The sequence below is a fragment of the Mytilus trossulus genome, unplaced genomic scaffold, assembly GCF_036588685.1.
Source record: "Mytilus trossulus isolate FHL-02 unplaced genomic scaffold, PNRI_Mtr1.1.1.hap1 h1tg000050l__unscaffolded, whole genome shotgun sequence".
Classification (NCBI taxonomy): domain Eukaryota; kingdom Metazoa; phylum Mollusca; class Bivalvia; order Mytilida; family Mytilidae; genus Mytilus; species Mytilus trossulus.
The window spans coordinates 415,747-440,765 of record NW_026963292.1 but is presented as its reverse complement, the minus strand read 5'-3'; the positions used below and the strand labels follow the sequence as shown (position 1 = coordinate 440,765).

The following is a 25,019-nucleotide window of genomic DNA, read 5'->3' as shown; positions in this document are numbered from 1 at the left end:
TTTTGTGTAGTTGTAGCATACTTAACCTAAATATCGTATAAGAAAAGTAAAAAAGAAAAAAAAGACTCCTAAGATCATTCGAAAAAACGAGATGTTCTTATCAATTTGCAAAATCAAATGCTTTATTAAATCAGACGATTGGAAAACAACTACCATAATCATGAATTGGTTCCTGAACTAAACCAGTTTGAAGCTGGCTAAACGTCTCATTTGTATAAAAGATGAATTGAGGCAAAACTGAAAAAATGAGTGGAACTGAAAAAGAATCGGACGGTTTTAGACCATTTTTTTCATTTCCACTATTCGAACTTATAATTATCCGATATCAATATGCAAATTCAAAATCTCTTATTGTTTCTTTTTAAACCAATTATATCTTGCTTGGACATGAACTAAATATAAAAAAAAAAAACTTTATAAAAAACGAGACGATTGCAACCAAGTGTACCGATGTTATCAATTATACAATCAATCATGAAAGATGTTAAAGGAAGAAACATAATAGGTTTGCTTCTTTAAAAGTAAGAAGTTATGTTGATTTAACATTTTTTTGTGTGATACATTAATTGCATCAATGCTCCAAAAATGTCTAATCTAAATTGCGTATATTTTATTTAATGATGTATTAACAAATATAAAAATATTAAAGAAACAAAAAAAATCGGCATAACATATTTAATATAATTTATTTATTTTGTAACACAGTGAGATGGCTACCTTCCACATATAAAATAACGGACAATACTTTACCGACAAATCATGCAATCAGAAAAAATATTTCTATTTTTTTTTTTATCTAATAATTATCATTGTTTCACTAGAAAATTTAAAGGTTGATTATTACATCTTCTTAATCATGTTAATGTCTTATAAATAACAATTATAGAAATATTTCCAAACATAAAAAGACTTAGATAACGTGTCCTAAAGATACAACAATATGTTGTTGAAAACAAGTTTATGTATTTTGTTTTATATATATTTTCTGAATTCTAAACGGGATGAATATTATTATCCTGTCTTGGGCTAATTTTATTTTTTCTAGGCTGATATTTTGATTTCAAAGATAATCCTAATGCACCCAAAACCATTTTCCTTCCCTTTATTAATATCGATCCGTACTTCAATAATAGTATTGTGTGTGCTCATCCTTTGTCAATTATGTCATCGCATATTAATTTTCAAGCATTATTAAAGATATATATATATATGTATCTTGGTACTGTTCATGTACTTGAACTCTTGCACTCTTAGGTATGATCTACATCAAATCAAATATTGTATGTTCATGTTACAAAGAACATTCTGTGTAATGTAAGTTGTTTATTTTGTACAAAGTTTGAGATTTTACTTTCATCATGAACGTCTGGATCATACATTATACTAAGTATAAATGAATACTTAATTTGATATATATAAATAATAAAACACATGGTAATATCTTCCATCCTCAAGATGGCTGCTCTTTTAGGGACTGCAAAGGAATTATCACATCTGGTTCTTTGTTCAGTGGTATATCTTTAGGAGTTCTGCCAGCATATCCAAGGTGGAATTCGGTGATGGATTTGATGTAGCCTTTTTGTTTGATTATCATGGATATCATTATTACAAAAACCAAAACTAAAATCATGATAACAGCAATAACCAGTGTGATAAGCCAATAATCGTTTAGGAAGTTGCTTTCTCTGGGTGGAACTGGAAATAAAAAGGACAATATCACCAATGTTTTTCATTATTTTACTCAGTATGCATTATATATTTATGACGTTTTACCTACTTAATTAATTTATTGAGCTTTGTATTGAAATTTTGTATATGAAGTGAACGAAGTATATATCTCATAGAAGAATACCAACATTTAATGTTTCCTTGCATCTAAACTTTATAACAAACATAGGCATCATAAAGTAACCTATCCTCCACTTTTTTAAGCCTTTGTACGTATTTGATCATAGATATGATTACAGAAAAATAACGAGGAAATCTTGCAACCTCTATATTTTTATGATATCAAAGTACCTTTGAATTTTTACATTTACGTCTTGACAATGATTTGAAAAAAGATGGCTTTATATCGCTTCGAAGATGGGTTTAACAAGATTTTTGACTGCTTTTCGTAATTTTTGGCGTTCATCTTTGTTGCGATTTAAACTTGCGTTGTTTATATTCGATGGAAACTGATCAGCTATATGTTGTCTTGTAAAGACGAACCCGTGTATAAAACCTCTGTCACACCTTAACGGATAGCTCGAACGGATGCCTAACTGATAACTTTTTTTCAATCTGTTCATGTCCGTTAGACGTCCGTTATTATCCGTTAGACGTTCGTCCATATCTGTTGCATGTCCGTTTCGCGTACGTTTTATCCGTCGACGTCCGTTCTGTCTATTGAAAATTTCTGAGCATTTTCAAAACTTTGAACGGACGCCCAACGGATGAAATGTTCGTTGCACGTCCGGTAGGCGTCCGTTTTGAACGGTACTCGTCCGTTTCGTTTCCGTTTTGTATCCGTAACGTGTCCGTTATACATCCGTTTGAGGAAAATGAATTCACCAACGGACTTCTACCGGACGTTTAACGGATAAAACTGATGCTTAACGAAAGAGAAACGGACTTCTACCGGACGTATAACGGATAAAGCGGATGATGAACGTATCTGAAAAGGATAAATGCCAATTGAAAATTTCCCGTCAGAAATGTCAATTATTGGTATGTCAGATTTCTTAAGGTTCATGAATTTTTATTATTCATAATCGATCTTAGAGTAAGGGCACGTTTTCACAATCAAGCAGCTCTTATTGAGACCAGATACTAACCTTTGGCGGTGTTTTGAAGACCAAACCAAAACCAGTCACACAGGAACATTTTGAATATTTTACGATTTACATGTTTTATTATTGTCCCCATTAATTTCTGTATATCTTGTTCATCCATTTTATCCGGTACTCTGCCGTTAGGTGTTCGTTTTATGCGGTATTCGTCCGTTGGATGTACGTTCGACATCCGTTCTGTCCGGTACGTTTCCGTTTCTCGTACGTTGCACTCCCGGTGTATGTCCGTTATGCATTCGTTACACGTCCATTTTATCCGGTCAGTATATCAACGGACTCCCAACGGACAAATTGTATGATCATCCGTTAGTCGTCCATTCGTGCTATCCGGTAAGGTATGACCGAGGCTTTAGATTGCAAAATAAATATAATTGCCCATAGTTTATTGGTTGTTATTACTAAATAAAAAAAAATTAACTGATCGGCCAGAGCTTACGTTTCAATTTGCATAAGGACAGTCTATTCAAAGATGTGTGTGATAAGGATGCTTGCCGTTATATTATTGTTACTGATTTCTAATCACCCATCAGTGTTACCAAACAGATATACAGAAAAAGAATTACATGTACGATAAGGGATGAAATATATTTTTTTTTTTGCATTTACATTTGAGCAGAGTTTTTTTAAGTATGGGCTGTTGTTTTTTTTCTGTTTGAAACCATTCTGATTGTGAGATTTGATATAAACGTGTCTTATAAAAAATAATATATATATTCCATTTGCAACTTATTTCGTTTATCCCCCTTAAACCACTCAGAATATAATAAAAAGAAAAAAAAGTATTCAAAAGCGGTTTAAAAAAACTACATAATATGCATTTGAAGCTGATTTCGTCATGGTTTTACTTTCAATTTTAAAAATTCCCAAATGTTACAAATTTTGCATGTTTCAAAACTTTGCCTTACAAGAATATCAACAACTGTGTCTCATTATTAATTTTCCAAAAACACAAGTATTATACACATGTAAGTGTTTACATATTTTAACCGGATCAATGAGCATAACTTGACACTTCATTTCTGAGTTTATCCTAAAACTCCTGTCTATAGATGGACTGGTCTATAATGAGCGAGCTTGTTAAAGTCCACCCAGTCAAGTAAAATAAATCCAGTAATACAGTAAGTATCATATATTACTCTTTACATTAAATTTTGGTTGTGCCGAAACAGAAACCAAAATTAGTCAATAAACCTGTCCAATCACTTTTGTGTCATCTATTTAGGTAAGTTTTTCCTTTTATTGTCTTTTCCTTTGCTCACAAGTTTCCATCGCCCCATACTAATTTGTTAAAACGGCTAAAGATAAGAAACCGATGACATATAACTAAATTTTAGTTTCTTTATGGCTATATAAAGATCTGACATATCAATGTTAGAAATGATTCTGCAGAGATCATATTCCTTCGCTTGAAAAGCAGATGATACCCTTGGACTGTTATACTGACAGAATCATAGTCTCAGATGGTACCAAAACATTTTAATCATACAAACCTGCAGTGACTGGGCATGTGTTAAAATGTTTTCTCTGAATCTCGATGTGTTTTGTTCCAATCTCGCAGGATATCAACATTTCACCGGTACAGTCTTCTTTTCTCAATGTGTGTTTTAAACTAATGTCGACAGAATATAATTTCCCATTTGTCCTTTTAGACATTTTTGCTAGATTTCCATATTTGATTTCCTATCAAATGAAACAATCATTCATTTATATTGACTAGTGTATTTTATTTTACATATAAGTTTGTTAACATTGTAAGTATTGATGGTTCTGTACAGTTCATCATTGATACTGCGGAGAACTACACTCGGTGTCGTTAATAGCTATAGACATAAAAATATCACAAAGATTTATTTATCGTACCCCCAGGAAAAGTTTGCCATAACCAGACATGGAAAAATTCTTTTAATTTTAATTGCTCTAAATCTTCAGAATAAACAAGGTTTTCGAATATTTTTTATTGGAATACAAATGATGAATATGGTGTACATATTACATGTATCCGGCCAGATTACTTGAAAAGCTAATTCGTGTTAAGAAGTTGCATATGTTTCATGCTGACAGATGTATTAACGACTTTGTGTATTTAAAACCATGATGTGTATCTGTACAAAATATCGTCTTCATTTGTTTACATATTGTGTAAAAGCAAACTTTTATTTTGTGCAATGAGCAATGTTTAAATAAATAGTACAACTAGTGGAGCAGAATCAGCTGCATGTTGTCTTTTCTATTTGTTTTGTTTTTTTCGTGGTCTTTTTTTTAATTGTTATTTTTGTTTTTAGGAGTATTTTTTTCATGGCTTTGTTAACATTATTTGATTTTATTACTTTCTAATGTCCCGTTGGTATCTTCCGTCCTTTTTAATAAGGATCAGTTTTCTCGGTCAAAAGAACGTGCATAGACATAAGACGTTACCATAGACAATTTATTATATAATTTGAAGGGAGCATTTGACTTTTAAAAGTTCATTTGAATATTACCTATTTCGAAATTCATTTTTTTATTTGATTTTTTTCTTTAATGCTAGTTTTTTATAAGGTTAACTTAGTTTGGAGGATGTTTTTTTTTTCTTTTTAATGTAGTGCTATTAATTCTTGTACGTTCAAATTAACCCAAAGCATGGGAAGATGTATTGAACTGTGTGAGCTGACCACCAAATATACCCCCCTTCTAAAAAAAACAAATGTCGGCACTCTAAAGTTAATATGTACAATTTCAGGTTGGATATATTTGAAAACTGTAAGTATCAATGTACCTGAAACATTATTTCACATTCTGGTGTTGGCCATACTTTATCAATATGAACATCAACACTGAAATGTCCATACTGTAAATTTGAAGTTACAGTCGTCGTTTCTTTTGGTGGTAAATCTATTGTAAAAAAAAATATCATTTATATTATTAACAGAGAAACAACATCCAATAATCTGGAAATATGCTTATCTAATCTAGAAATGTTCAAATATAACCTTCTTAATTAATAAAATTGAAAATGTTGAAGAGCCCGGGACAACACATAGCCCAAAGCAAACAATGCATTAAAAGATGAAGTAAAATAAAATTTTGTTAAAATTTTGAAATGAATTACATTTTGAGAGCAAATAAAAGCTTAAATATAAAATTTACATTCATAGTCCTCGTTCAGCTGGAGTGTTTTTCGTGTTTCGTCTACACCAACGATACATTTATATTCACAGCCTACATCAGCCTCGGAAAAGTTTTTTATAACAAGTATGTACTCATATCTATCCTTTCCGATTACTTCATAATATTTTGACAGGTCTGCAGATATTGCATTCATACACAATATTTTATTGAAAGGTCCACCTGACCAGCTTCTACTAGGATGTTGATCTAGTGGTATTTCTGTGTCATTGGCGGCGCAAGCAAGTTGCACATCTTTTCCAAAGACTACAGGTTTTGTTAACAGTTCCAATTCAGCTGTAATCAAAAAATAATTGATTAAAAGATAGACACATATTAAGAATATCGATTTCACAGATCAATTAATATATACAGTGTATGACACTTAGCATCAATTGAATTGTTTATAATGATAAGATTACAGACACAGCATACGACGCAATATATAGATTTGGATATATTTATTTATCATGAGCTTCACGAGTAAAGGTTTTGTTCAAAGATAGACTTTTAGCAATTCTCCTGTTTACATTTGATAACTGTTTTTGACACCTTTTTAATAATAAATTGCTACCTATGATTAGTTATCTTTATATTTATCTTAATAAAAGGTTAAGCTAATATATTAACTTTACCGTAAGAGTAAATAGGCAGCTCAGAACTGCTTGTTTCTTCTAGTCTTGATTTTGAAGAGATTTTTATTGCACAAAGAAAAAGGTATGGAGAACAAAATTGTGCAAAAAGGTTTTATATTAGATTAGCAGAGCAAACTGTTACGTTTTTTAGAAATGACTTCAAACCGTATTACTAAAATTTATTCAAATTATTGGTAATACTTTTAACTTCTTCAAAACATATGTTTAGTGTTATGATGGCTGAAATTGCCTAGTCAAAATATATATAAATAAGAATGAAAGGAGAAAAAAAAATTCTTCTTAAAACTACGTTCAAACTGTGTCACTAAGAGCAAACAAACAAAAGAAGTGAAGGAAAGTTAAACAGCTTACTTAAGAAATAATTCAATAGTCAAACGAAAAAGGTGAAATGCATTGTACTTACTGTCATTACAAACTTTTTTCAAGAAAAAAAAAGATGATATGAATTTTGTTTTATTTTAATGATACAATGTAAATCATAATAAAAGCAGTATGAAAAAGAGATTGATTAACAAATTCCTAAAACATCATGATAATCCATCACATTAATCTCTTTTTAAATGGTTAAGGGAACGTTCCCCTCATGACACACATTTATAAATGCTTACAGTGATTACAAATAACAAATCTATATATCATTATTTTATATAAACAATATCCCACTAGCATGTATAAAAGATAAAATTAACATTTTATAGTTTTATGTCATAAAAAAACATTACTTTATTCTCATCTCAACCATATATGTCATACCAAACAGCTATGTAACCATGTTTCGTGTTTGAAAGGATAGCGACAATTTGATTTTTTTGTAGATCTGAATGTCTGATTTAAGTCTACTAGTTTTATAAAACCCGACTAAACTATCTAATATTTTTTTTATCTGATTTGACTTTTGATATTTTTGCACTATTAAACACTATTATTTTTAATAATTTTACTTACTACATGCATCTATCTGCCAAACAAGGAACTGAAACATAACAAACTTCAGAACAGGCATAATTTTTCTTGTCTTTTGCTTCGATTAAAACGATCTAAAAAGGAGTATTTACTGTAACAATTTTAGCTGGAAGAGTATTTGTTTAAAATAATCAAAATAAGCTAAAAATATTAATATGTCCTGGAGCTCCTTTTCGAGATATTCGAAGTATAGCATATGGCAGGAAAAGGCTAGGACTTTTATCTGATATTTGCTTGGTATTATTTGGGTTTCAAATCAAAAGAAAGAAAATCAAGAATCTGCTTAATTTTATTAAATAACCTTTTATGAGCTATGTAGTCTTATCTGAAAAGATAAATGGGTGTTATGGGGCAAAATATTTTACCTTGTATCGTATGGAAAAACACCAAGGAGTCCGTACATTTAACACAAATTCCAAAACCTCATCCAAGTGCATCGTTAACTAATTGATAAGCTAACAATCTCAGTGAGTGGTTCTTATACTACTATAATAATGGTTTGAAATCATATGAAAACTTTAAAACTGCAACGCTATACTTTTTTGAATTATCAGGCCTTCGATTGTTGTTCAATATGAAGCTTATTCCAACAGAGCGCATTGGCTACACAACTTGACACCATTTGCTAGTATGATCTTTAGGGAACGATGATAGTCCATCGGAAGGGGACGATAAATGGCTGACCCGTGTTACTGAGAGCCATATCACTTTCACGTTAAAGACAACCTTGATTTCGAAAAAGAGCAGGCTAATGCCGCTTCAAGACATCACTCACATCCGCAAAGTGAAAAGGGATTAATTTAAGTTGTAATGACTTGTTTCCCAATCCACTACAGATAAATATGTTAAAACTGAACGAGCGTCTTGCATATCAAATTATAAGCCGAGTACCTTAAATCACTATTAACCGACAACATTTCTATGCAATATGAATGTTGTCAATAAAATAAATGTTATTCACGTGACAGTTACTAAACATATTTTAATAAAGTTGGTCAATGGTTGGGTGAAATGAAATAGAAAACCTTTCACACTTTTAAATCAAATGTTTACAGTAGCAAATTATTTCAATGTGCTTTAATTTCTACATTTTTTCTAAAGTCAGTCGCTGTCACTTTTTATTATCCAATCATACAATTTAAAGATGATTCACTCCGCCATCTACAATAACCATTAAAACATTGTTGTTAATTAATTTGATTTGCGAGTCTCCGAGAGTATAACCGAGCCGGTATAAACGGCAGGCATAGTATCTTAGGACATCTGTACTTATATAAGATTGTCTTAGGTATGATGTAAAAAAAAAAATGGCAAATCATTTTCTTTTTTCGCCCAACGTTGCTATAGGTTTTGGATTTTCCAATACTTTGGCATTGATTGTCGCGTTAGTGAAATTGTTAGTAGACATGCCAATAGTTTGTTATGTAATATCATGATATGAAATTGGGAATGAAAATAGAAAATGTGTCAAAACGACAACAACCCGACCATAGAGCAGACAACAGCCGAAGACCACCAATGGGTCTTCAAAAAAGCGAGAAACTCCCGCACCCGGAGGCGTCCTTCGGCTGGCCCCTAAATAAATATGTATACTAGTTCAGTGATAATGAACGCCATACTTAACTCCGAATTACACACAAGAAACTAAAATTAAAAATCATACAAAACTAACAAAGGCTTTTGACTTGGGACAGACGCGGCGGGGTTCGACATGTCTATGAGATTTTGTATGTTGTACAATACTAATTTGTACACTATTATAACATAAAATGAATGTATAAAATTGAGAATGGAAATATGTATGTTTATTTCTTACCTGCTATGTTTTGTTATTACTTTGGTGACATTAGTCATATGACAATTGGTTTGGATTTTGGAAATCTATATATAATAACGAAACTAACCGAATTATTTGTATCTTTAATTGGTGCGAAATTTTCACCGTTTAGTAAACATGTTAATGACTTTATGTCAAAGCAATTTAAATGGAACGTGTCGATTAAAATATTTTTGTGGTATTCAATAAACATTTGACTGACATTTGATGCATAATAAATATTTACTGTAGTCGCATAGTTATATGTGCAACAAAGCTTTGTATTAAGATGTAGAGATTTGATTGTATCTATATATTTCATAACAGAATATTTAAATGACTATCTTTATCAAATTGGATTGAATTGAGTATTGCCAATTAAATTTAAAACAAAAATATACAATTTGTCGACATTTACTACGGTTGGAAATTATGAACAATCATAGGTTTGTATTATGATCTTTAGACAAACGATGAAGATCAGTACCCGACGTTACTCATTTGGATAACTAAATTTTAAAAGTTTCCTTAAAACAGCTTTATAAAAATTTGCTCCGGTATATCTTTTTCCTTCTTATTATCATCACTCAGTTGTAACGGCCAACAAGATCGGATTTTATAGTAACTGTGAACAAATTACCGTTTGTGAATATGAAGTTGAAAAAAACAAAAATCCATAAATAGGTTACGATAAATAAAGATTATATTTGTGAACTATGGTGAACACATAAAAGTTCAGTTAGCACACATATTTTTTTCTTACGTTAGAGGCAGATTGGACGTTTCATTCTAAATATATAATATGTTGTTATTTAAGGATACAACTATCTTTGTAACGGACAAATCATTCTTTTTAACAGAATGTTCTGACTACTGTACAAAGTTCTTTAAATCAAGGTGCCTATCAGCTTTTCTAAAATCTTCATCGGACACAATACCCTGTTGACAAATAAGTCGTATAGACTTCACAAATAATACACGATGGTCTTGAAGTATAAATTCTATGTACTGACGGTGTGTATCATCTTAATTACGTGTTATATCATTCTTTCACTTATACATCCCTTCCTTGTTTTATTGGTAAGAATTTTATATTCTAGTCATTCGTTTTGTTAATTTGCTTTGTCTTTATGCCTTTTTGTGTTGTCTTTGTTGACCATTCTTTTGGTTTTCATGTTGATTACCATTATAGCACAATGTTGACTGATGTACTCCTATTTAAGATGACATTTTTACCTTTTATCTGCTTGTTTTGTTCACACTTCGTTGTCAATACAATGGAATTTAATGCGACTGTCATACAAGTTAGAGGGTTAGCTAGCTACATATTCCTGACTTCGTATAGACATTTTCTTATGTCAAAAACCTAAATTATACAGAAGTATTATTGAGAAATCTGAACACATCAAATCTGAGAACAAACTCAAATGAGATCTTTTTTTTCTGTTTTTAAAATATGATGCTGAGTGATATCCGAAAGTAAGACATTAAGAGCGGATAAGTAAATGTATTGCCCTAATAAATCACAAATTTCGTAAACCATCATAACTAGCAATGAAAGGACTCGGTCACAAAACATACAATTGACGTGAAAGATACATGAAGAATCATCTTAAGGTAACACGATACCGAATGGCATATCTCCCGATTTCCAAACTTTTTGGCATACGCGTTCTTTGCGCCGAGTTACATCGAAATATGTTATAAAAAATATGGGTCGCCATTTTTGTTTTCTTGGTACTTTCATTGGAAAACGTCGATTTCTGCGACAAATTTACTTAGGTATATAGGGGAAATGTCTGTTTTTCGGCTAACCTTTTTAGATTTTCCAATGGATGGCTTTGTTCTTATATACGGAGAACAACAAAAAACTAGCATAATATTCAGAATTACAAACTGAATTCATACATGTATAGAAAATCATATGTCACCATCCTTGTTTTTGAGATAAATGGCTTCAAAATTGGTTGATACCCTTAGAATTTGACCGAAAACGTGTGACGTTATTGAATACAGAATGTAACGTTATTCTCCTCAGAGATGTGAGAAATGGAAAACAAAAAATGTGTCTGGATCTGAAGGGTGTTTATTTTATTTTCGTTTCCCCTGTCAGGTTTCCGTAAATTTCCTACTGATATGAGATTTTACTGATACAATTTATTTCGTCTTGCACATAGAAATTTCACTAACATGAATTTAACATTAATCTCGTCCGATTTTTACACTTACCTTCATATTTTTGTAAAATTCGAGAGAAAATAACATGAAATTTTTCACGAGTGATTCATTTGAATTACTGAGTTTTTAACTGCATCCTTTATGACAATGGTGGTGTCATTGTTTCATCCATGCAGAAAAATAGTACTTTAATAATTTGATTCAGTTAACAGTGATATAATTGCTCTGTTTTTGATAGTTGCTTAACGTTCAGTGGCAAATAGTTCATGCATGATGAATAAATAACAAAACTCAAAGAAAAAATCAAAACTTATATTCTTGACTTGCTACGTACATTTGTACATTAGTATAGTGTATTTTGCGTGGTGTAAACGTGTGAGTTGCTTGCTCAGCAAGTCGGACAAACATTGCAAACGGTATGCAAAATTTCACTATTTGTTCAACAGTCTGTCATTTGTGCAAAATTATTTTATAAAACAAATCTTGAGATTATTTATGCATTCTTTATAAGTAAAACAAACTGCGATACATAATAGCTCAAGCTTGAAATTCTACATGTAGGAGATGTTACCCAGAGTCTGTACTCTGCGGGCCTTTATAATTTATCAAAATGCCTAATCAAGCAACCTGTCATCAACAAAAAAAAGAAAAGAAAATCCAGACGATATGCGCATCTTTAAATAAACAGGCACACAATTTAAACCTGAAGCAAAAAGACTATCAAGTGTGGGATTGACAGTCGAATTTACACGGGTGAAACAATATGATGTTGCGTGCTCTATTAGTTTCAAGTGGCGATTTTGAATTGTAGGATTGATTGCTGGTAACTTTACGTCCAGTGGCAAATATTTTATGAATGTTCAAGACGCAGTTAACAATAAATAATACATCCCGCACAGCCAATTGAACGCCTCACTTTGGACGCATTTTACTGCCGGTCGAAAGAAGACCAAGTGACCATAATTTTATCTCTATTCACCCTAGGCCTTGGGTGTAAATTGTAAGATATAAACAAAATATAAAATTATGTGCAATATACATTGTTAGAATTATGAAAGGTTTTTGCACTCGCTACGAAACAAGTGGAAAGCTCGGCGAGTCTCGTTTTTCCATCGTGTTTTTAAAGCTCATGCTAATACATAATACTAGTATTACAATATACATACATGTATATTGTAATACTAGGACATGTACGGTGACCTATAGTTGTTAATGTTTGCGCCATTTTGGTTTTTTGTGGATAGTTGTCTCATTGGCAATCATACCACATCTTCTTTTTTATATGTATATGATATTTTTTTATATTGTATATTTATCCACAGAAAGAAATGCATACAGTTCTTTTTTACATGTATATAGATCTACATGGAAGTTGCATGCTAGATCTAAAAACTCCTTTTAAAACTGTGAAACTCCTCGAGCTTTTTCTGACGATAAGGCAGCAACCATTTGATTTTCGGACGGGGGGGGGGGATTTTCTTGGAAAAAAGTTTGTTTCCAGTTTTTGGAGAGAAAAAATAATTTTTTTTTGACCCTGAGAAAAAAAATGTTTGTTTCATCCTCAGCTGCAACTATATGTAATGTTAAAATTTGAAAGAAAAAAATTGTTAATTCTCTTTCAGTCGTGTTGTCTCCGACCCTGTACATGTACATTATTTTCACCTCAAATAAAAAAAACCACACTGCCACCAAATACCAATGCAAGCGTAATTAACACGAAAATAAAATCTAAAGGATTTCAAGAAATAGCTATTCCAGTCTCTTTTTTCCGTTTGAATAATAATAAGTCAGTCGTTTGATTGTAAGTTTGGAGAGAAAAAAATTGTAACGAAACCAGTCTGACTATAGCCAGTCCCGACTATCAACTTGCGTTTATAGGCGCAAGTGGCTTTAATCAGACTGTAACGGGACCTGTTTTTTTTTTCATTTTATTTTTGCCGAATCAAGTTCCCATGTATTTCTCAGCCTACGTTAACTTGTTCAGGCTTCATTCCGATGTTGCTGTCTATCCCGTGTAGCCTTGGTCTATAGGATTACAAATCTAGCACTTTATTTTCAAAATATTTCCGAAACTATATCGGATTTACTCTGTACAGAACAATGAATTTCAGAGACTTTTATACTGGAACATAGAGAAAGATATTCGGCAAAATAACCAAGTAAACCACTTTCTTAACATTTCATACAAAAAAATATTTTTGTATGAGTTGCAAAGTCTGCTTGTATTGTGCATTATCACCTAATTCTATCCGTATTCTCATCCAGATAAATTTCCCTTTTCCATTTTGCCCGAGCGGTGTTTTTGACGACCATTCAAGTTAACACGAATTAATAGATGTACCAATAATTCCCCGTGCTTTTTACACATCATCCTAAGTTTCTATAGATTAGATTTCTACTTTCAAAACAAAATTTCATGTGAATTTGGCGTACATCATGAAAAAGTATTTATTGCAAACATATACCAAGAATAAAGACTTGTGATAAAACTCAGTCTAATATATGTAGATAAATCGTTCAGATGTTTAAATTTTAAACAAACAGAATATTTAAAAGTAAAGTAATACATTTTTAAAGATTAACAAGGAGCAATAATATAAAAAGTTATTAACATTTTCTTCATCGGTCAGGCCATAAGTCTGGACAGAGTCGATGTTGGTAATGTCAAGTTTTCTAACTCTTTAATTATTATTTTTTAAATGATCCGTTTCTTATATCTCTATATTTTATGTCAGAATTTTCCTTGACAACAAATTTGAAGTCGATCCTTCAAAGAAACTAGAGGCTCTAAAGAGCCTGTGTCGCTCACCTTGGTCTATGTGCATATTAAACAAAGGACACAAATGGATTCATGACAAAATTGTATTTTGGTGATGGTGATGTGTTTGAAGTTCTTACTTTACTGAACGTTCTTGCTTCTTACAATTATATCTATAATGAACCTTGCCCATTAGTAACAGAGAAAAATATTTGGTAAAAATTTACATAAATTTACCGAATTAATGAAAATTGTTAAAAATTGACTATAAAGGGCAATAATTCCTTAAGGGGTCAATTGAACATTTAGGTCATGTTGACTTATTTGTAGATCTTACTTTGCTGAACATTATTGCTGTTTACAGTTTATCTCTATCTATAATAGTATTCAAGATAATAACCAAAAACGGCAAAATTTCTTTAAAAATTACCAATTGGAGGGCAGCAAGCCAACAACCGATTGTCCAATTCATCTGAAAATTTCAGGGCAGATAGATATTGACTTGATTAACATTTTAACTTTCTGTCAGATTTGCTCTAAATGCTTTGGTTTCAGAGTTATAAGCCAAAATCTACATTTTACCCCTGTTCTATTTTTAGCCGTGGCGTCCATCTTGGTTGAATGGCCAGGTCATCGGACACATTTTGCAAACTAGATACCCCAAAGATGATTGTGGCCAAGTTTGGATTAATTTGGCTCAGTAGTTTCAGAGGAGAAGATTTTTGTAAAAGATTACTTAGATTTATGAAAAATGGTTAAAAGTTGACTACATGTATAAAGGGCAATAACTCCTAAAGGGGTCAACTGACCATTTCGGTCATGTTGACTTATTTGTAAATCTAACTTTGCTGAACATTATTGATGTTTACAGTTTATTTCTATCTATAATAATATTCAAGATAATAACCAAAAACAGCAAAATTTCCTCAAAATTACCAATTCAGGGGCAGCAACCCAACAACAGGTTGACCGATTCATCTGAAAATTTCAGGGCAGATAGATCTTGACCTGATAAACATTTTTATTCAATGTCAAATTTCCTCAAAATGCTTCGGTTTTTGAGTTATAAGCCAAAAACTGCATTTTACCCCTATGTTCTATTTTTAGCCGTGGCGGCCATCTTGGTTGGTTGACCGGGTCACGCCACACATTTTTTAAACTAGATACCCCAAAGATGATTGTGGCCATGTTTGGATTAATTTGGCTCAGTAGTTTCAGAGGAGAAGATTTTTGTAAAAGATTACTTAGATTTATGAAAAATGGTTAAAAATTGACTATAAAGGGCAATAACTCCTAAAGGGGTCAACTGACCATTTCGGTCATGTAGACTTATTTGTAAATCTAACTTTGCTGAACATTATTGATGTTTACAGTTTATCTCTATCTATAATAATATTCAAGATAATAACCAAAAACAGCAAAATTTCCTCAAAATTACCAATTCAGGGGCAGCAACCCAACAGCAGGTTGACCGATGTATCTGAAAATTTCAGGGCAGATAGATCTTGACCTGATACACATTTTTACCCCGTCAAATTTCCTCAAAATGCTTTGGTTTTTAAGTTATAAGCCAAAAACTGCATTTTACCCCTATGTTCTATTTTTAGCCGTGGCGGCCATCTTGGTTGGTTGACCGGGTCACGCCACACATTTTTTAAACTAGATACCCCAAAGATGATTGTGGCCATGTTTGGATTAATTTGGCTCAGTAGTTTCAGAGGAGAAGATTTTTGTAAAAGATTACTTAGATTTATGAAAAATGGTTAAAAATTGACTATAAAGGGCAATAACTCCTAAAGGGGTCAACTGACCATTTCGGTCATGTAGACTTATTTGTAAATCTAACTTTGCTGAACATTATTGATGTTTACAGTTTATCTCTATCTATAATAATATTCAAGATAATAACCAAAAACAGCAAAATTTCCTCAAAATTACCAATTCAGGGGCAGCAACCCAACAGCAGGTTGACCGATGTATCTGAAAATTTCAGGGCAGATAGATCTTGACCTGATACACATTTTTACCCCGTCAAATTTCCTCAAAATGCTTTGGTTTTTAAGTTATAAGCCAAAAACTGCATTTTACCCCTATGTTCTATTTTTAGCCGTGGCGGCCATCTTGGTTGGTTGACCGGGTCACGCCACACATTTTTTAAACTAGATACCCCAAAGATGATTGTGGTCATGTTTGGATTAATTTGGCTCAGTAGTTTCAGAGGAGAAGATTTTTGTAAAAGATTACTTAGATTTATGAAAAATGGTTAAAAATTGACTATAAAGGGCAATAACTCCTAAAGGGGTCAACTGACCATTTCGATCATGTTGACTTATTTGTAAATCTAACTTTGCTGAACATTATTGCTGTTTACAGTTTATCTTTATCTATAATAATATTCAAGATAATAACCAAAAACAGCAAAATTTCCTCAAAATTACCAATTCAGGGGCAGCAACCCAACAACAGGTTGACCGATTTATCTGAAAATTTCAGGGCAGATAGATCTTGACCTGATAAACATTTTTACCCCTGTCAGATTTCCTCTAAATGCTTTGGTTTTTGAGTTATAAGCCAAAAACTGCATTTTACCCCTATGTTCTATTTTTAGCCGTGGCGGCCATCTTGGTTGGATGACCGGGTCACGCCACACATTTTTTAAACTAAATACCCCAATGATGATTGTGGCCAAGTTTGGTTTGATTTGGCCCAGTAGTTGCAGAGGAGAAGATTTTTGTAAAAGATTACTTAAGATTTATGAAAAATGGTTAAAAGTTGACTATAAAGGGCAATTACTCCTAAAGGGGTCAATTGACCATTTCGGTCATGTTGACTTATTTATAAATCTAACTATGCTGAACATTATTGATGTTTACAGTTTATTTCTATCTATAATAATATTCAAGATAATAACCAAAAACAGCAAAATTTCCTCACAATTACCAATTCAGGGGCAGGAACCCAACAACAGGTTGACCGATTCATCTGAAAATTTCAGGGCAGATAGATCTTGACCTGATAAACATTTTTATCCCATGTCAAATTTCCTCAAAATGCTTTGGTTTTTGAGTTATAAGCCAAAAACTGCATTTTACCCCTATGTTCTATTTTTAGCCGTGGCGGCCATCTTGGTTGGTTGACCGGGTCACGCCACACACTTTTTAAACTAGATACCCCAAAGATGATTGTGGCCAAGTTTGGATTAATGTGGCTCAGTAGTTTCAGAGGAGAAGATTTTTGTAAAAGATTACTTAGATTTATGAAAAATGGTTAAAAATTTACTATAAAGGGCAATAACTCCTAAAGGGGTCAACTGACCATTTCGGTCATGTTGACTTATTTCTAAATCTAACTTTGCTGAACATTATTGCTGTTTACAGTTTATCTCTATCTATAATAATATTCAAGATAAAAACCAAAAACAGCAAAATTTCCTCAAAATTACCAATTCAGGGGCAGCAACCAAACAACAGGTTGACCGATTCATCTGAAAATTGCAGGGCAGATAGATCTTGACCTGATAAACATTTTTAGCCCATGTCAGATTCCTCTAAATGCTTTGGTTTTTGAGTTATAAGCCAATAACTGCATTTTACCCCTATGTTCTATTTTTAGCCGTGGCGGCCATCTTTGTTGGATGACCGGGTCACGCCACACATTTTTTAAACTAGATACCCCAATGATGATTGTGGCCAAGTTTGGTTTGATTTGGCCCAGTAGTTTCAGAGGAGAAGATTTTTGTAAAAGCTAACGCCGGACGACGGACGACGGACGCCGGACGCCAAGTGATGAGAAAAGCTCACTTGGCCCTTTGGGCCAGGTGAGCTAAAAAAAGGTTATAAACAATTTACATCGGTCAGGACATTAGTCACGGGAAAGATGTAGATGGTCAGGTCAAGTTTTCTTTTTTTTTCTTGTATTATTGTATTAAATGTTTTAATCTGCCATTGTATTGAGTTTGTCTATCTTGTTAATAATAAAAACAATCGCTGGTTCATAGCTGTCAGGATATAAAAAGTTTCAAAGTCAACTTGGTCAGGTCAAGTTTTCTAACTCTAAAAAAAACATTTATTTCTTTTTTTCTTGTATTATTGTATTAAATGTTTTAATCTGCCATGGTATTGAATCTGAAGTCTATCCAGTCTATAATAAAAAAAAAATCGTTGGTTCATAGCTGACAGGACAAAAGAAGTTTCAAAGTCAATTTGGTCAGGGCAAGTTTTCTAACTCTTATAAATATGTTTTTCATTTTTTTCCTTTTATTTATTAAATATAAGTTCTCATCTTGCTTGGTTTCAAATTTCAAGTTAATCCTTCTAATAATAAAAAAAAGTATTTAGCATTTTCATTTCTTCGTGCAACCAGAAAGGCCGAGTTGTTCCGATTGCATTAAAAATGTCACATAAATACCCAATATTTTTTTAATAATTTTATCACTTTGTGATGCATTGGCTTGAATGTGTGAACGTTATTCCATAACGTCAGGAACGATAACTCGTGGCGTAACGTCATTCGGTATCGTGTAAATAAGACAGCATAATATAACACCCTAAATAAAACCTTATATATAAATTGTCTTAAAATCGTATTGTTCCACCACTATTCTCCGTTAGCGGAGGTTTCGGGGCCTTCAAACAAGTTAAACCCTCCATATAATTTATGAGCCTGTATCTGTAATACAGTGGTTGACTATTGTTGCTATATATCATGTTTGTTTTTCTTTCATTTTTTTGTACATTAATCAGCCGTTTGATTTCTCGTTTCAATTGCTTAATATTTATCATTTCGAACCTTGCACAGCTGACTATGCGGAATTGGTTTTGTTGTAGAACCTACGGTGCTTGCATTTCATATAAAGAGTTTGTAAAGAAAGTTAATAAACCAAAAAGTATAAAAGTTGAAGTTCTCTATTCAAACGTTTAATAATACTTCATGTAATTGCAGTAATTCCGAATATATTTATGGACCCATTTCCCATATTATAACAGGAGATCTTAACATCGTTCAAGACCGAGAGTTAAAATCATTCCTCAGTAAAGGACCCAAATATCGTCCCCCGTCAATTATTAATTGGAATGAGTGTCGTAATATCATCCACGACTCACTCCATACTTACTGTATGAAATGGATAAAACGGGAAAAAGCTGATAAAAAATCTTTGGACTCTTTTTTTTAATTCAGTAATGAAGATAGTTGATATACGTATTCAACATTTTAAAGAACATTTTACTATTAACAAATCTCGTATCAAAAATAAACTAAAAGAACTAGCCAAGGAATTTGTTTTTGTCCCGGCCGATAAAGCTGCTAATAATATTATTATTGTTTGACGTAAATTTTACATTGAGGTTCTGAAAAAGGAAATCACAAATTCACCAACATTCCAACTGACTCCATTTTCAGAAAACGAAATCTGTAACAAACATAAACTTTTAGCCACCGCTTTACAAGCAGAGCCAAATACAATGAAAGTCCCAACTATGTATTGGCTTCCGAAGCTACACAAAACCCCTTACAAATATAGATTTATTTCGTCTTCAAGCCATTGTTCAACTACTAAATTGTCTATTCTTCTTACCAGCACACTTGGTACAATTAAAAACCTTATAATAAATTGTTCAAATAAGGCCTTCGAAAATAGTGGAATAAATTACTTTTAGAGTGTCAAGAACTCGTTGGAAGTACTTGATAAATTGCATGCTTATATTGGTGATTTTGAATCTGTTCAAAGTTTTGATTTTTCTACCCTGTATACCACTTTGCCTCACATTCTCATTAAGAAAAAATTCACACACCTAATTAAATGGACATTCAAAAAATCGGAATGTGAATATATATGTTCAAACTCTTTTAGGTAATTTTTTAGTAGCAATAAACAAAAAAAACTATGTTAATTGGACATGCTTTGATACTATATATGCCCTTGAATTTTTACTAGATATCATTTTTGTTCGCTTTGGGGATTCCGTATATCGTCAGATTATCGGAATTCCAATGGGGACCAGGGTTTTCGATATCACAAACTAGTCAAAACATTTACTAAATTTTATCATCGGTATAAAGACATCATTCGTAAATATAGCTCAACATGCAGACTTCTTATACGTTCAGGTATTTCACATCCAATTTTTTTGGAAATATTCTTTATAAAGCACAAAGGTGTCAGTATTCACCTCAGAAACTTACAAAACCTTTGAATAGACTTATTAAGAAGGGATATAATTACGATACTGTTGTCAAGTCATTAAAGATTGCATATTTTGGCGTTAATATTGAGTCACTGATAATGTCTTTGTGTCGGAACTAAACACATTTATTCTAAAAACAGTTGTTGGCATGGCACGGGTTATGTTCTTCTCATATATGTTATGACGGTATGATACTAAACCCCTAATGGGAAGGATTGTGCCTGATGTTCATATGATGAAATCATAATCTTTCAGTCAGTTTAATTGAAGTCTGGAGCTGGCATGTCAGTTAACTGCTAGTAGTCTGTTGTTATTTATGTATTATTGTCATTTTGTTTATTTTCTTTGGTTACATCTTCTGACATCAGACTAGGACTTCTCTTGAACTGAATTTTAATGTGCGTATTGTTATGCAATTTTAGTTATTCAGGTTTAGTTTTCTGTAATTAGTTAATACTTTAGTTTCTTTGTGTATATCTCTTTCATATTCATTTGATCAAATTTACTGTTTGCAATAGCATGAATTGTTCTATATAATAAGAATGTTCTTATCCCGGGCATAAAAACAATGCCGTATTTTGCGAAACCTTTTCAACTTTTGATCTTCAGTGCTGTACAACTTTGTACTTTTTTCACTTTCGATCTTTTATATCTGGGCGTCACTGGTGAGTCTTGTGTGGACAAGGCGCTTTTTTGGCGTATTGAATTTTAAACCTGATGCTTTTTGTTATCTATTAATCATGTTTTTCTGTGTCTAATATGTTCTCCTATTTATTTGTATTGTAGTCCTGTAATATTATGTTGTCATTTCAATGTTATATTTAACTTTGCCATTAAAGTGCGAGGTTTGGCATGCCTTAAAACCAGGTTCAACCCACCACTTTTATTCCCCTTTAAAAGTGTCCTGTACCAAGTCAGGAAGATGGTCATTGTTATAATATTGTTCGTTTCTCTTTGTGTTGCATTTTTACGTTGAGTCGTTTGTGTTTTCTCTTATTTTTGAGATATTGAGATAAGACGTGGCACGGTACTTGTCTATCCCAAATTCATGTATTTGGTTTTCATGTTACATTTGTTATTCTCGTGGTGTTTTGTCTGATGATTAGTCTGTTTCTGTGTGTGTTGCGCTTCGGTGTTATGTCGTTGTTCTCCTCTTATATTAAATGCGTTTCGCTTGGTTTTGGTTTGTTACCCCGATTTTGTTTTTTGTCCATGGATTTATGAGTTTTGAACAGCGGTATACTACTGTTGCCTTTATTTATGCGTTTACTTTTCTACATTGGTTAGAGGTATAGGGGGAGGGTTGAGATCTCACAAACATGTTTATCCCCGCCGCATTTTTGCGCCTGTCCCAAGTCAGGAGCCTCTGGCCTTTGTTAGTCTTGTATTATTTTAATTTTAGTTTCTTGTGTATAATTTGGAAATTAGTATGGCGTTCATTATCACTGTACTAGTATATATTTGTTAAGGGGCCAGCTGAAGGACGCCTCCGGGTGCGGGAATTTCTCGCTACATTGAAGACCTGTTGGTGACCTTCTGTTGTTGGTTTTTTTATTTGGTCGGGTTGTTGTCTCTTTGACACATTCCCCATTTCCATTCTCAATTTTATTCGGTTGATTTTTCATAATAATGATGTTGGTGATGACCACTGACATATTTTACTTGATTACAACATTATATGTGCTTTATCACAGCTGGATATAAGTAGGATGGTGGTTGCAACAACAAGAAGAGAAGGACATGCTATCCTTGCAACAACACTCGAATTTTGGAAGGCTAATTTGCATAATTTGTGTAGTGTGTTTTTAACTGATGGTAACGATGATATTACATTTACAATCCCCTTCTCTTTCATGAATATGACCTACCGAATTTGACTTTTTACCAGATTTATTAAAACATGACTAGCACGATGGGTGCCACATGTGGAGCAGGATCTGCTTACCATTTCAGAGCACCTAAGATCACTCCTAGTTTTTTGTTGGAGTTCGTGTTGCTTATTATTTAGTTTTATATAATGTACTGTTGTGTGTGTGCTTGTCTTTTTCATTTTTAGCCATGGCATTGCCAGTTTATGTTCGATTTATGAGTTTGACTGTCCCTTAGGTATCATTAGTCCCTCTTTTACAGTGGATATTTATTTCATTGTTATTTTATTTATAAGTTTTGTTTGAACGACCAGCCACCAAAGTGCCAATTACCTATTACCTATATGTATTTCTGCGAGGATTTTTTCATTTTTTCTTAGGTTCTAAGACGTAATAAATTAATTTGTTTAAAATTTAGTAACATTTGAAGTATTAACTTAATCGATATTTCCTTTATGTCTTATATCACTTACACGGCTGGAAAACATTATAGATGTGCGTTTGCACATACACGTTATACCCTATTTTGAGAAGGCTATTTTAAGATATGATAAGTGATTATTTTCATTTTATACATACCCATTTAGAAATAATTCAAAACATTATATGAGAAAGAATCACCATTTAGTAATTGTTTATCAAAACTTAATTTAATTACATTGTATTTCAGGGGACCAGACATATAAATTACGATGTTTAATTCCTTAGAGCCTACAATTAGTCAATTTTCAGTATGAATCTTTGTTTACTTTTAGAATCAAACATCCAAAATAAATATAAAAAAAGCATCCATGTATCTTTTTTAGATTTGGAGTAATTCATTTAAAACATATAGGCACTTACCTTGAAATATTTTATAATACTGCAAATATTAAAAACTTATGAATACGATAGAAAGTGTTATAGTTTAATCTTCTGTTTCGTCTAACTATGAAAGGCGACACATATATATTTACATATATTAAGTTATAGTTGATTGAATTTCAATCACACTTATAAAGAAGCGTTTAAAATATATGTTAAATATACTTTATATTTCGTCAGTTTGTTAAATATTCTATTGTATTTGTGCAATGCATAACTGGAAAACCCATGTAGTTTTTTAAGGCAATGTTTTCGAACAGTTCAAATCCAAAGATAGAGGGAAACACTTTGTTGACATAAAAAAAAATGTTTTGTCAGTGTACATAGATATAAGAAGATTTGGTATGATACAAAAGAGACAACCCTCCATTCTAGTAACAATTTATAAAAAGTTAAACCATTAAAGGTTAAAGAACGGTCTTCCATCCGGAGCCTTGGCTCACACCGAACAGTACATTATATACTTGGAAACGCAGAAGCAAAATAAATAAGATTCTGAGGCGATGTGATAAAATTGTTAATCAGACAGAAATCCAATTGGATCAATGCAAATAACTTCAATTTAAAGCTAGTTAGAAGCCAATAACACCTTGTAAATAATTAGACAACTATCATCTGCTAATTACTTCAATTAAAATCTAGTAAGAGGCATCTATAAAAAAAAATCATGATGTCCAAGAGTAAAACTTGGTTTAACTTAGTACTGAGGAGATGTGGTATATAATAAATCAAACAACTACCCAATTTGGTCAATTCAAATATATAACTTCGATTTAAAGCTAGTTAGATTTTCACCATTCCACCATTTTCTACATTTGAAAATGCCTGTACCAAGTCAGGAATATGACAGTTCTTGTTTATTCGTTTTTGATGTGTTTTGTTATTTGATTTTGCCATGTGATTATGGACTTTCCGTATTGATTTTCCTCTGAGTTCAGTATTTTGGTGATTTTACTTTTTAGAAGCCATTATCATCTCTTAATAAATCATAATGTCCAAGAATAAAACTAAGTTAAGATAAACTTAGTTTTAGTTTAGGTTATTATCTACATTCACTGTTATGTTTTCGTAAAGGTTTTATTGAGTCCTGACTGTTAATATATAATCCGTTATTTTAACCGCAGAAGATGTACGTAAATCGTAGAGACATCTCTCTACAAAAACAAGAATCGTAAGATAGTTATAGTGTTAAGATGAACACACACTTATTAGGTATTCAAAATCAGTTTACTGGAAAATACTAAGACTTTGTTGATAAATATTCTGTATCAACTTCACAAATGATACCACGGTGGTCTTGATATAAACACTGACGAGTAGGTACTGACAATTTTAATCATCTTAATTATAATAGCTGTTGTCCATTTGTTTTTATTGTTTTTGGCCTTTTATTTTGCCATGTGATTAGGGACTTTGCGATTTGATATTCTCCTGAGGTCAGGATTTTTGTGATTTTACTTTTTATGTGTTATAATGTTCCTTTTTTCACTGTTAATTGCTGTTTTATTGTTAAGTCTATTTTGGATTGTTTCCATTTGATGTGGCTCGGTACTTATACATCCCGTAATTGTGCTATGTTAATTGTGTGTGTTATTGTCTTTCGTTTTTGTTAATGTGCATTGTCTATATGCCTTTTTTGTTTCTCTCTGTTGATATATTTACTTGTTTTATAGTGCACAATGTTAACTTCTATTCTCCTATTTTGACTTTTTAGCTAGGATATATTGTTGTTGTGTTTACACATTGTTGTCAATGT

General features: G+C 32.1%; 1 protein-coding gene across 2 annotated transcripts; it reads right to left on the bottom strand.

Annotated features, from left to right (window-relative positions):
* Window positions 1-710: 710 nt before the first annotated feature.
* On the bottom strand, window positions 711-23,339 carry LOC134699233 (uncharacterized). Of its 2 annotated transcripts, XM_063560841.1 has the most exons (7): window positions 23,243-23,339; window positions 10,647-10,776; window positions 7,577-7,668; window positions 5,958-6,272; window positions 5,587-5,702; window positions 4,322-4,511; window positions 711-1,695 (listed from the first exon to the last, which is right to left on the bottom strand). In XM_063560841.1, the coding sequence occupies exons 3-7, from the start codon at window positions 7,632-7,634 to the stop codon at window positions 1,451-1,453; spliced, it is 924 nt and encodes a 307-aa protein (XP_063416911.1). In that variant the 5' UTR covers window positions 7,635-7,668; window positions 10,647-10,776; window positions 23,243-23,339; the 3' UTR covers window positions 711-1,450. The 2 variants fall into 2 exon arrangements, with proteins under 2 accessions (XP_063416911.1, XP_063416912.1); XM_063560842.1 differs by lacking the exons at window positions 10,647-10,776; window positions 23,243-23,339 and adding an exon at window positions 9,411-9,508.
* Window positions 23,340-25,019: the final 1,680 nt, after the last annotated feature.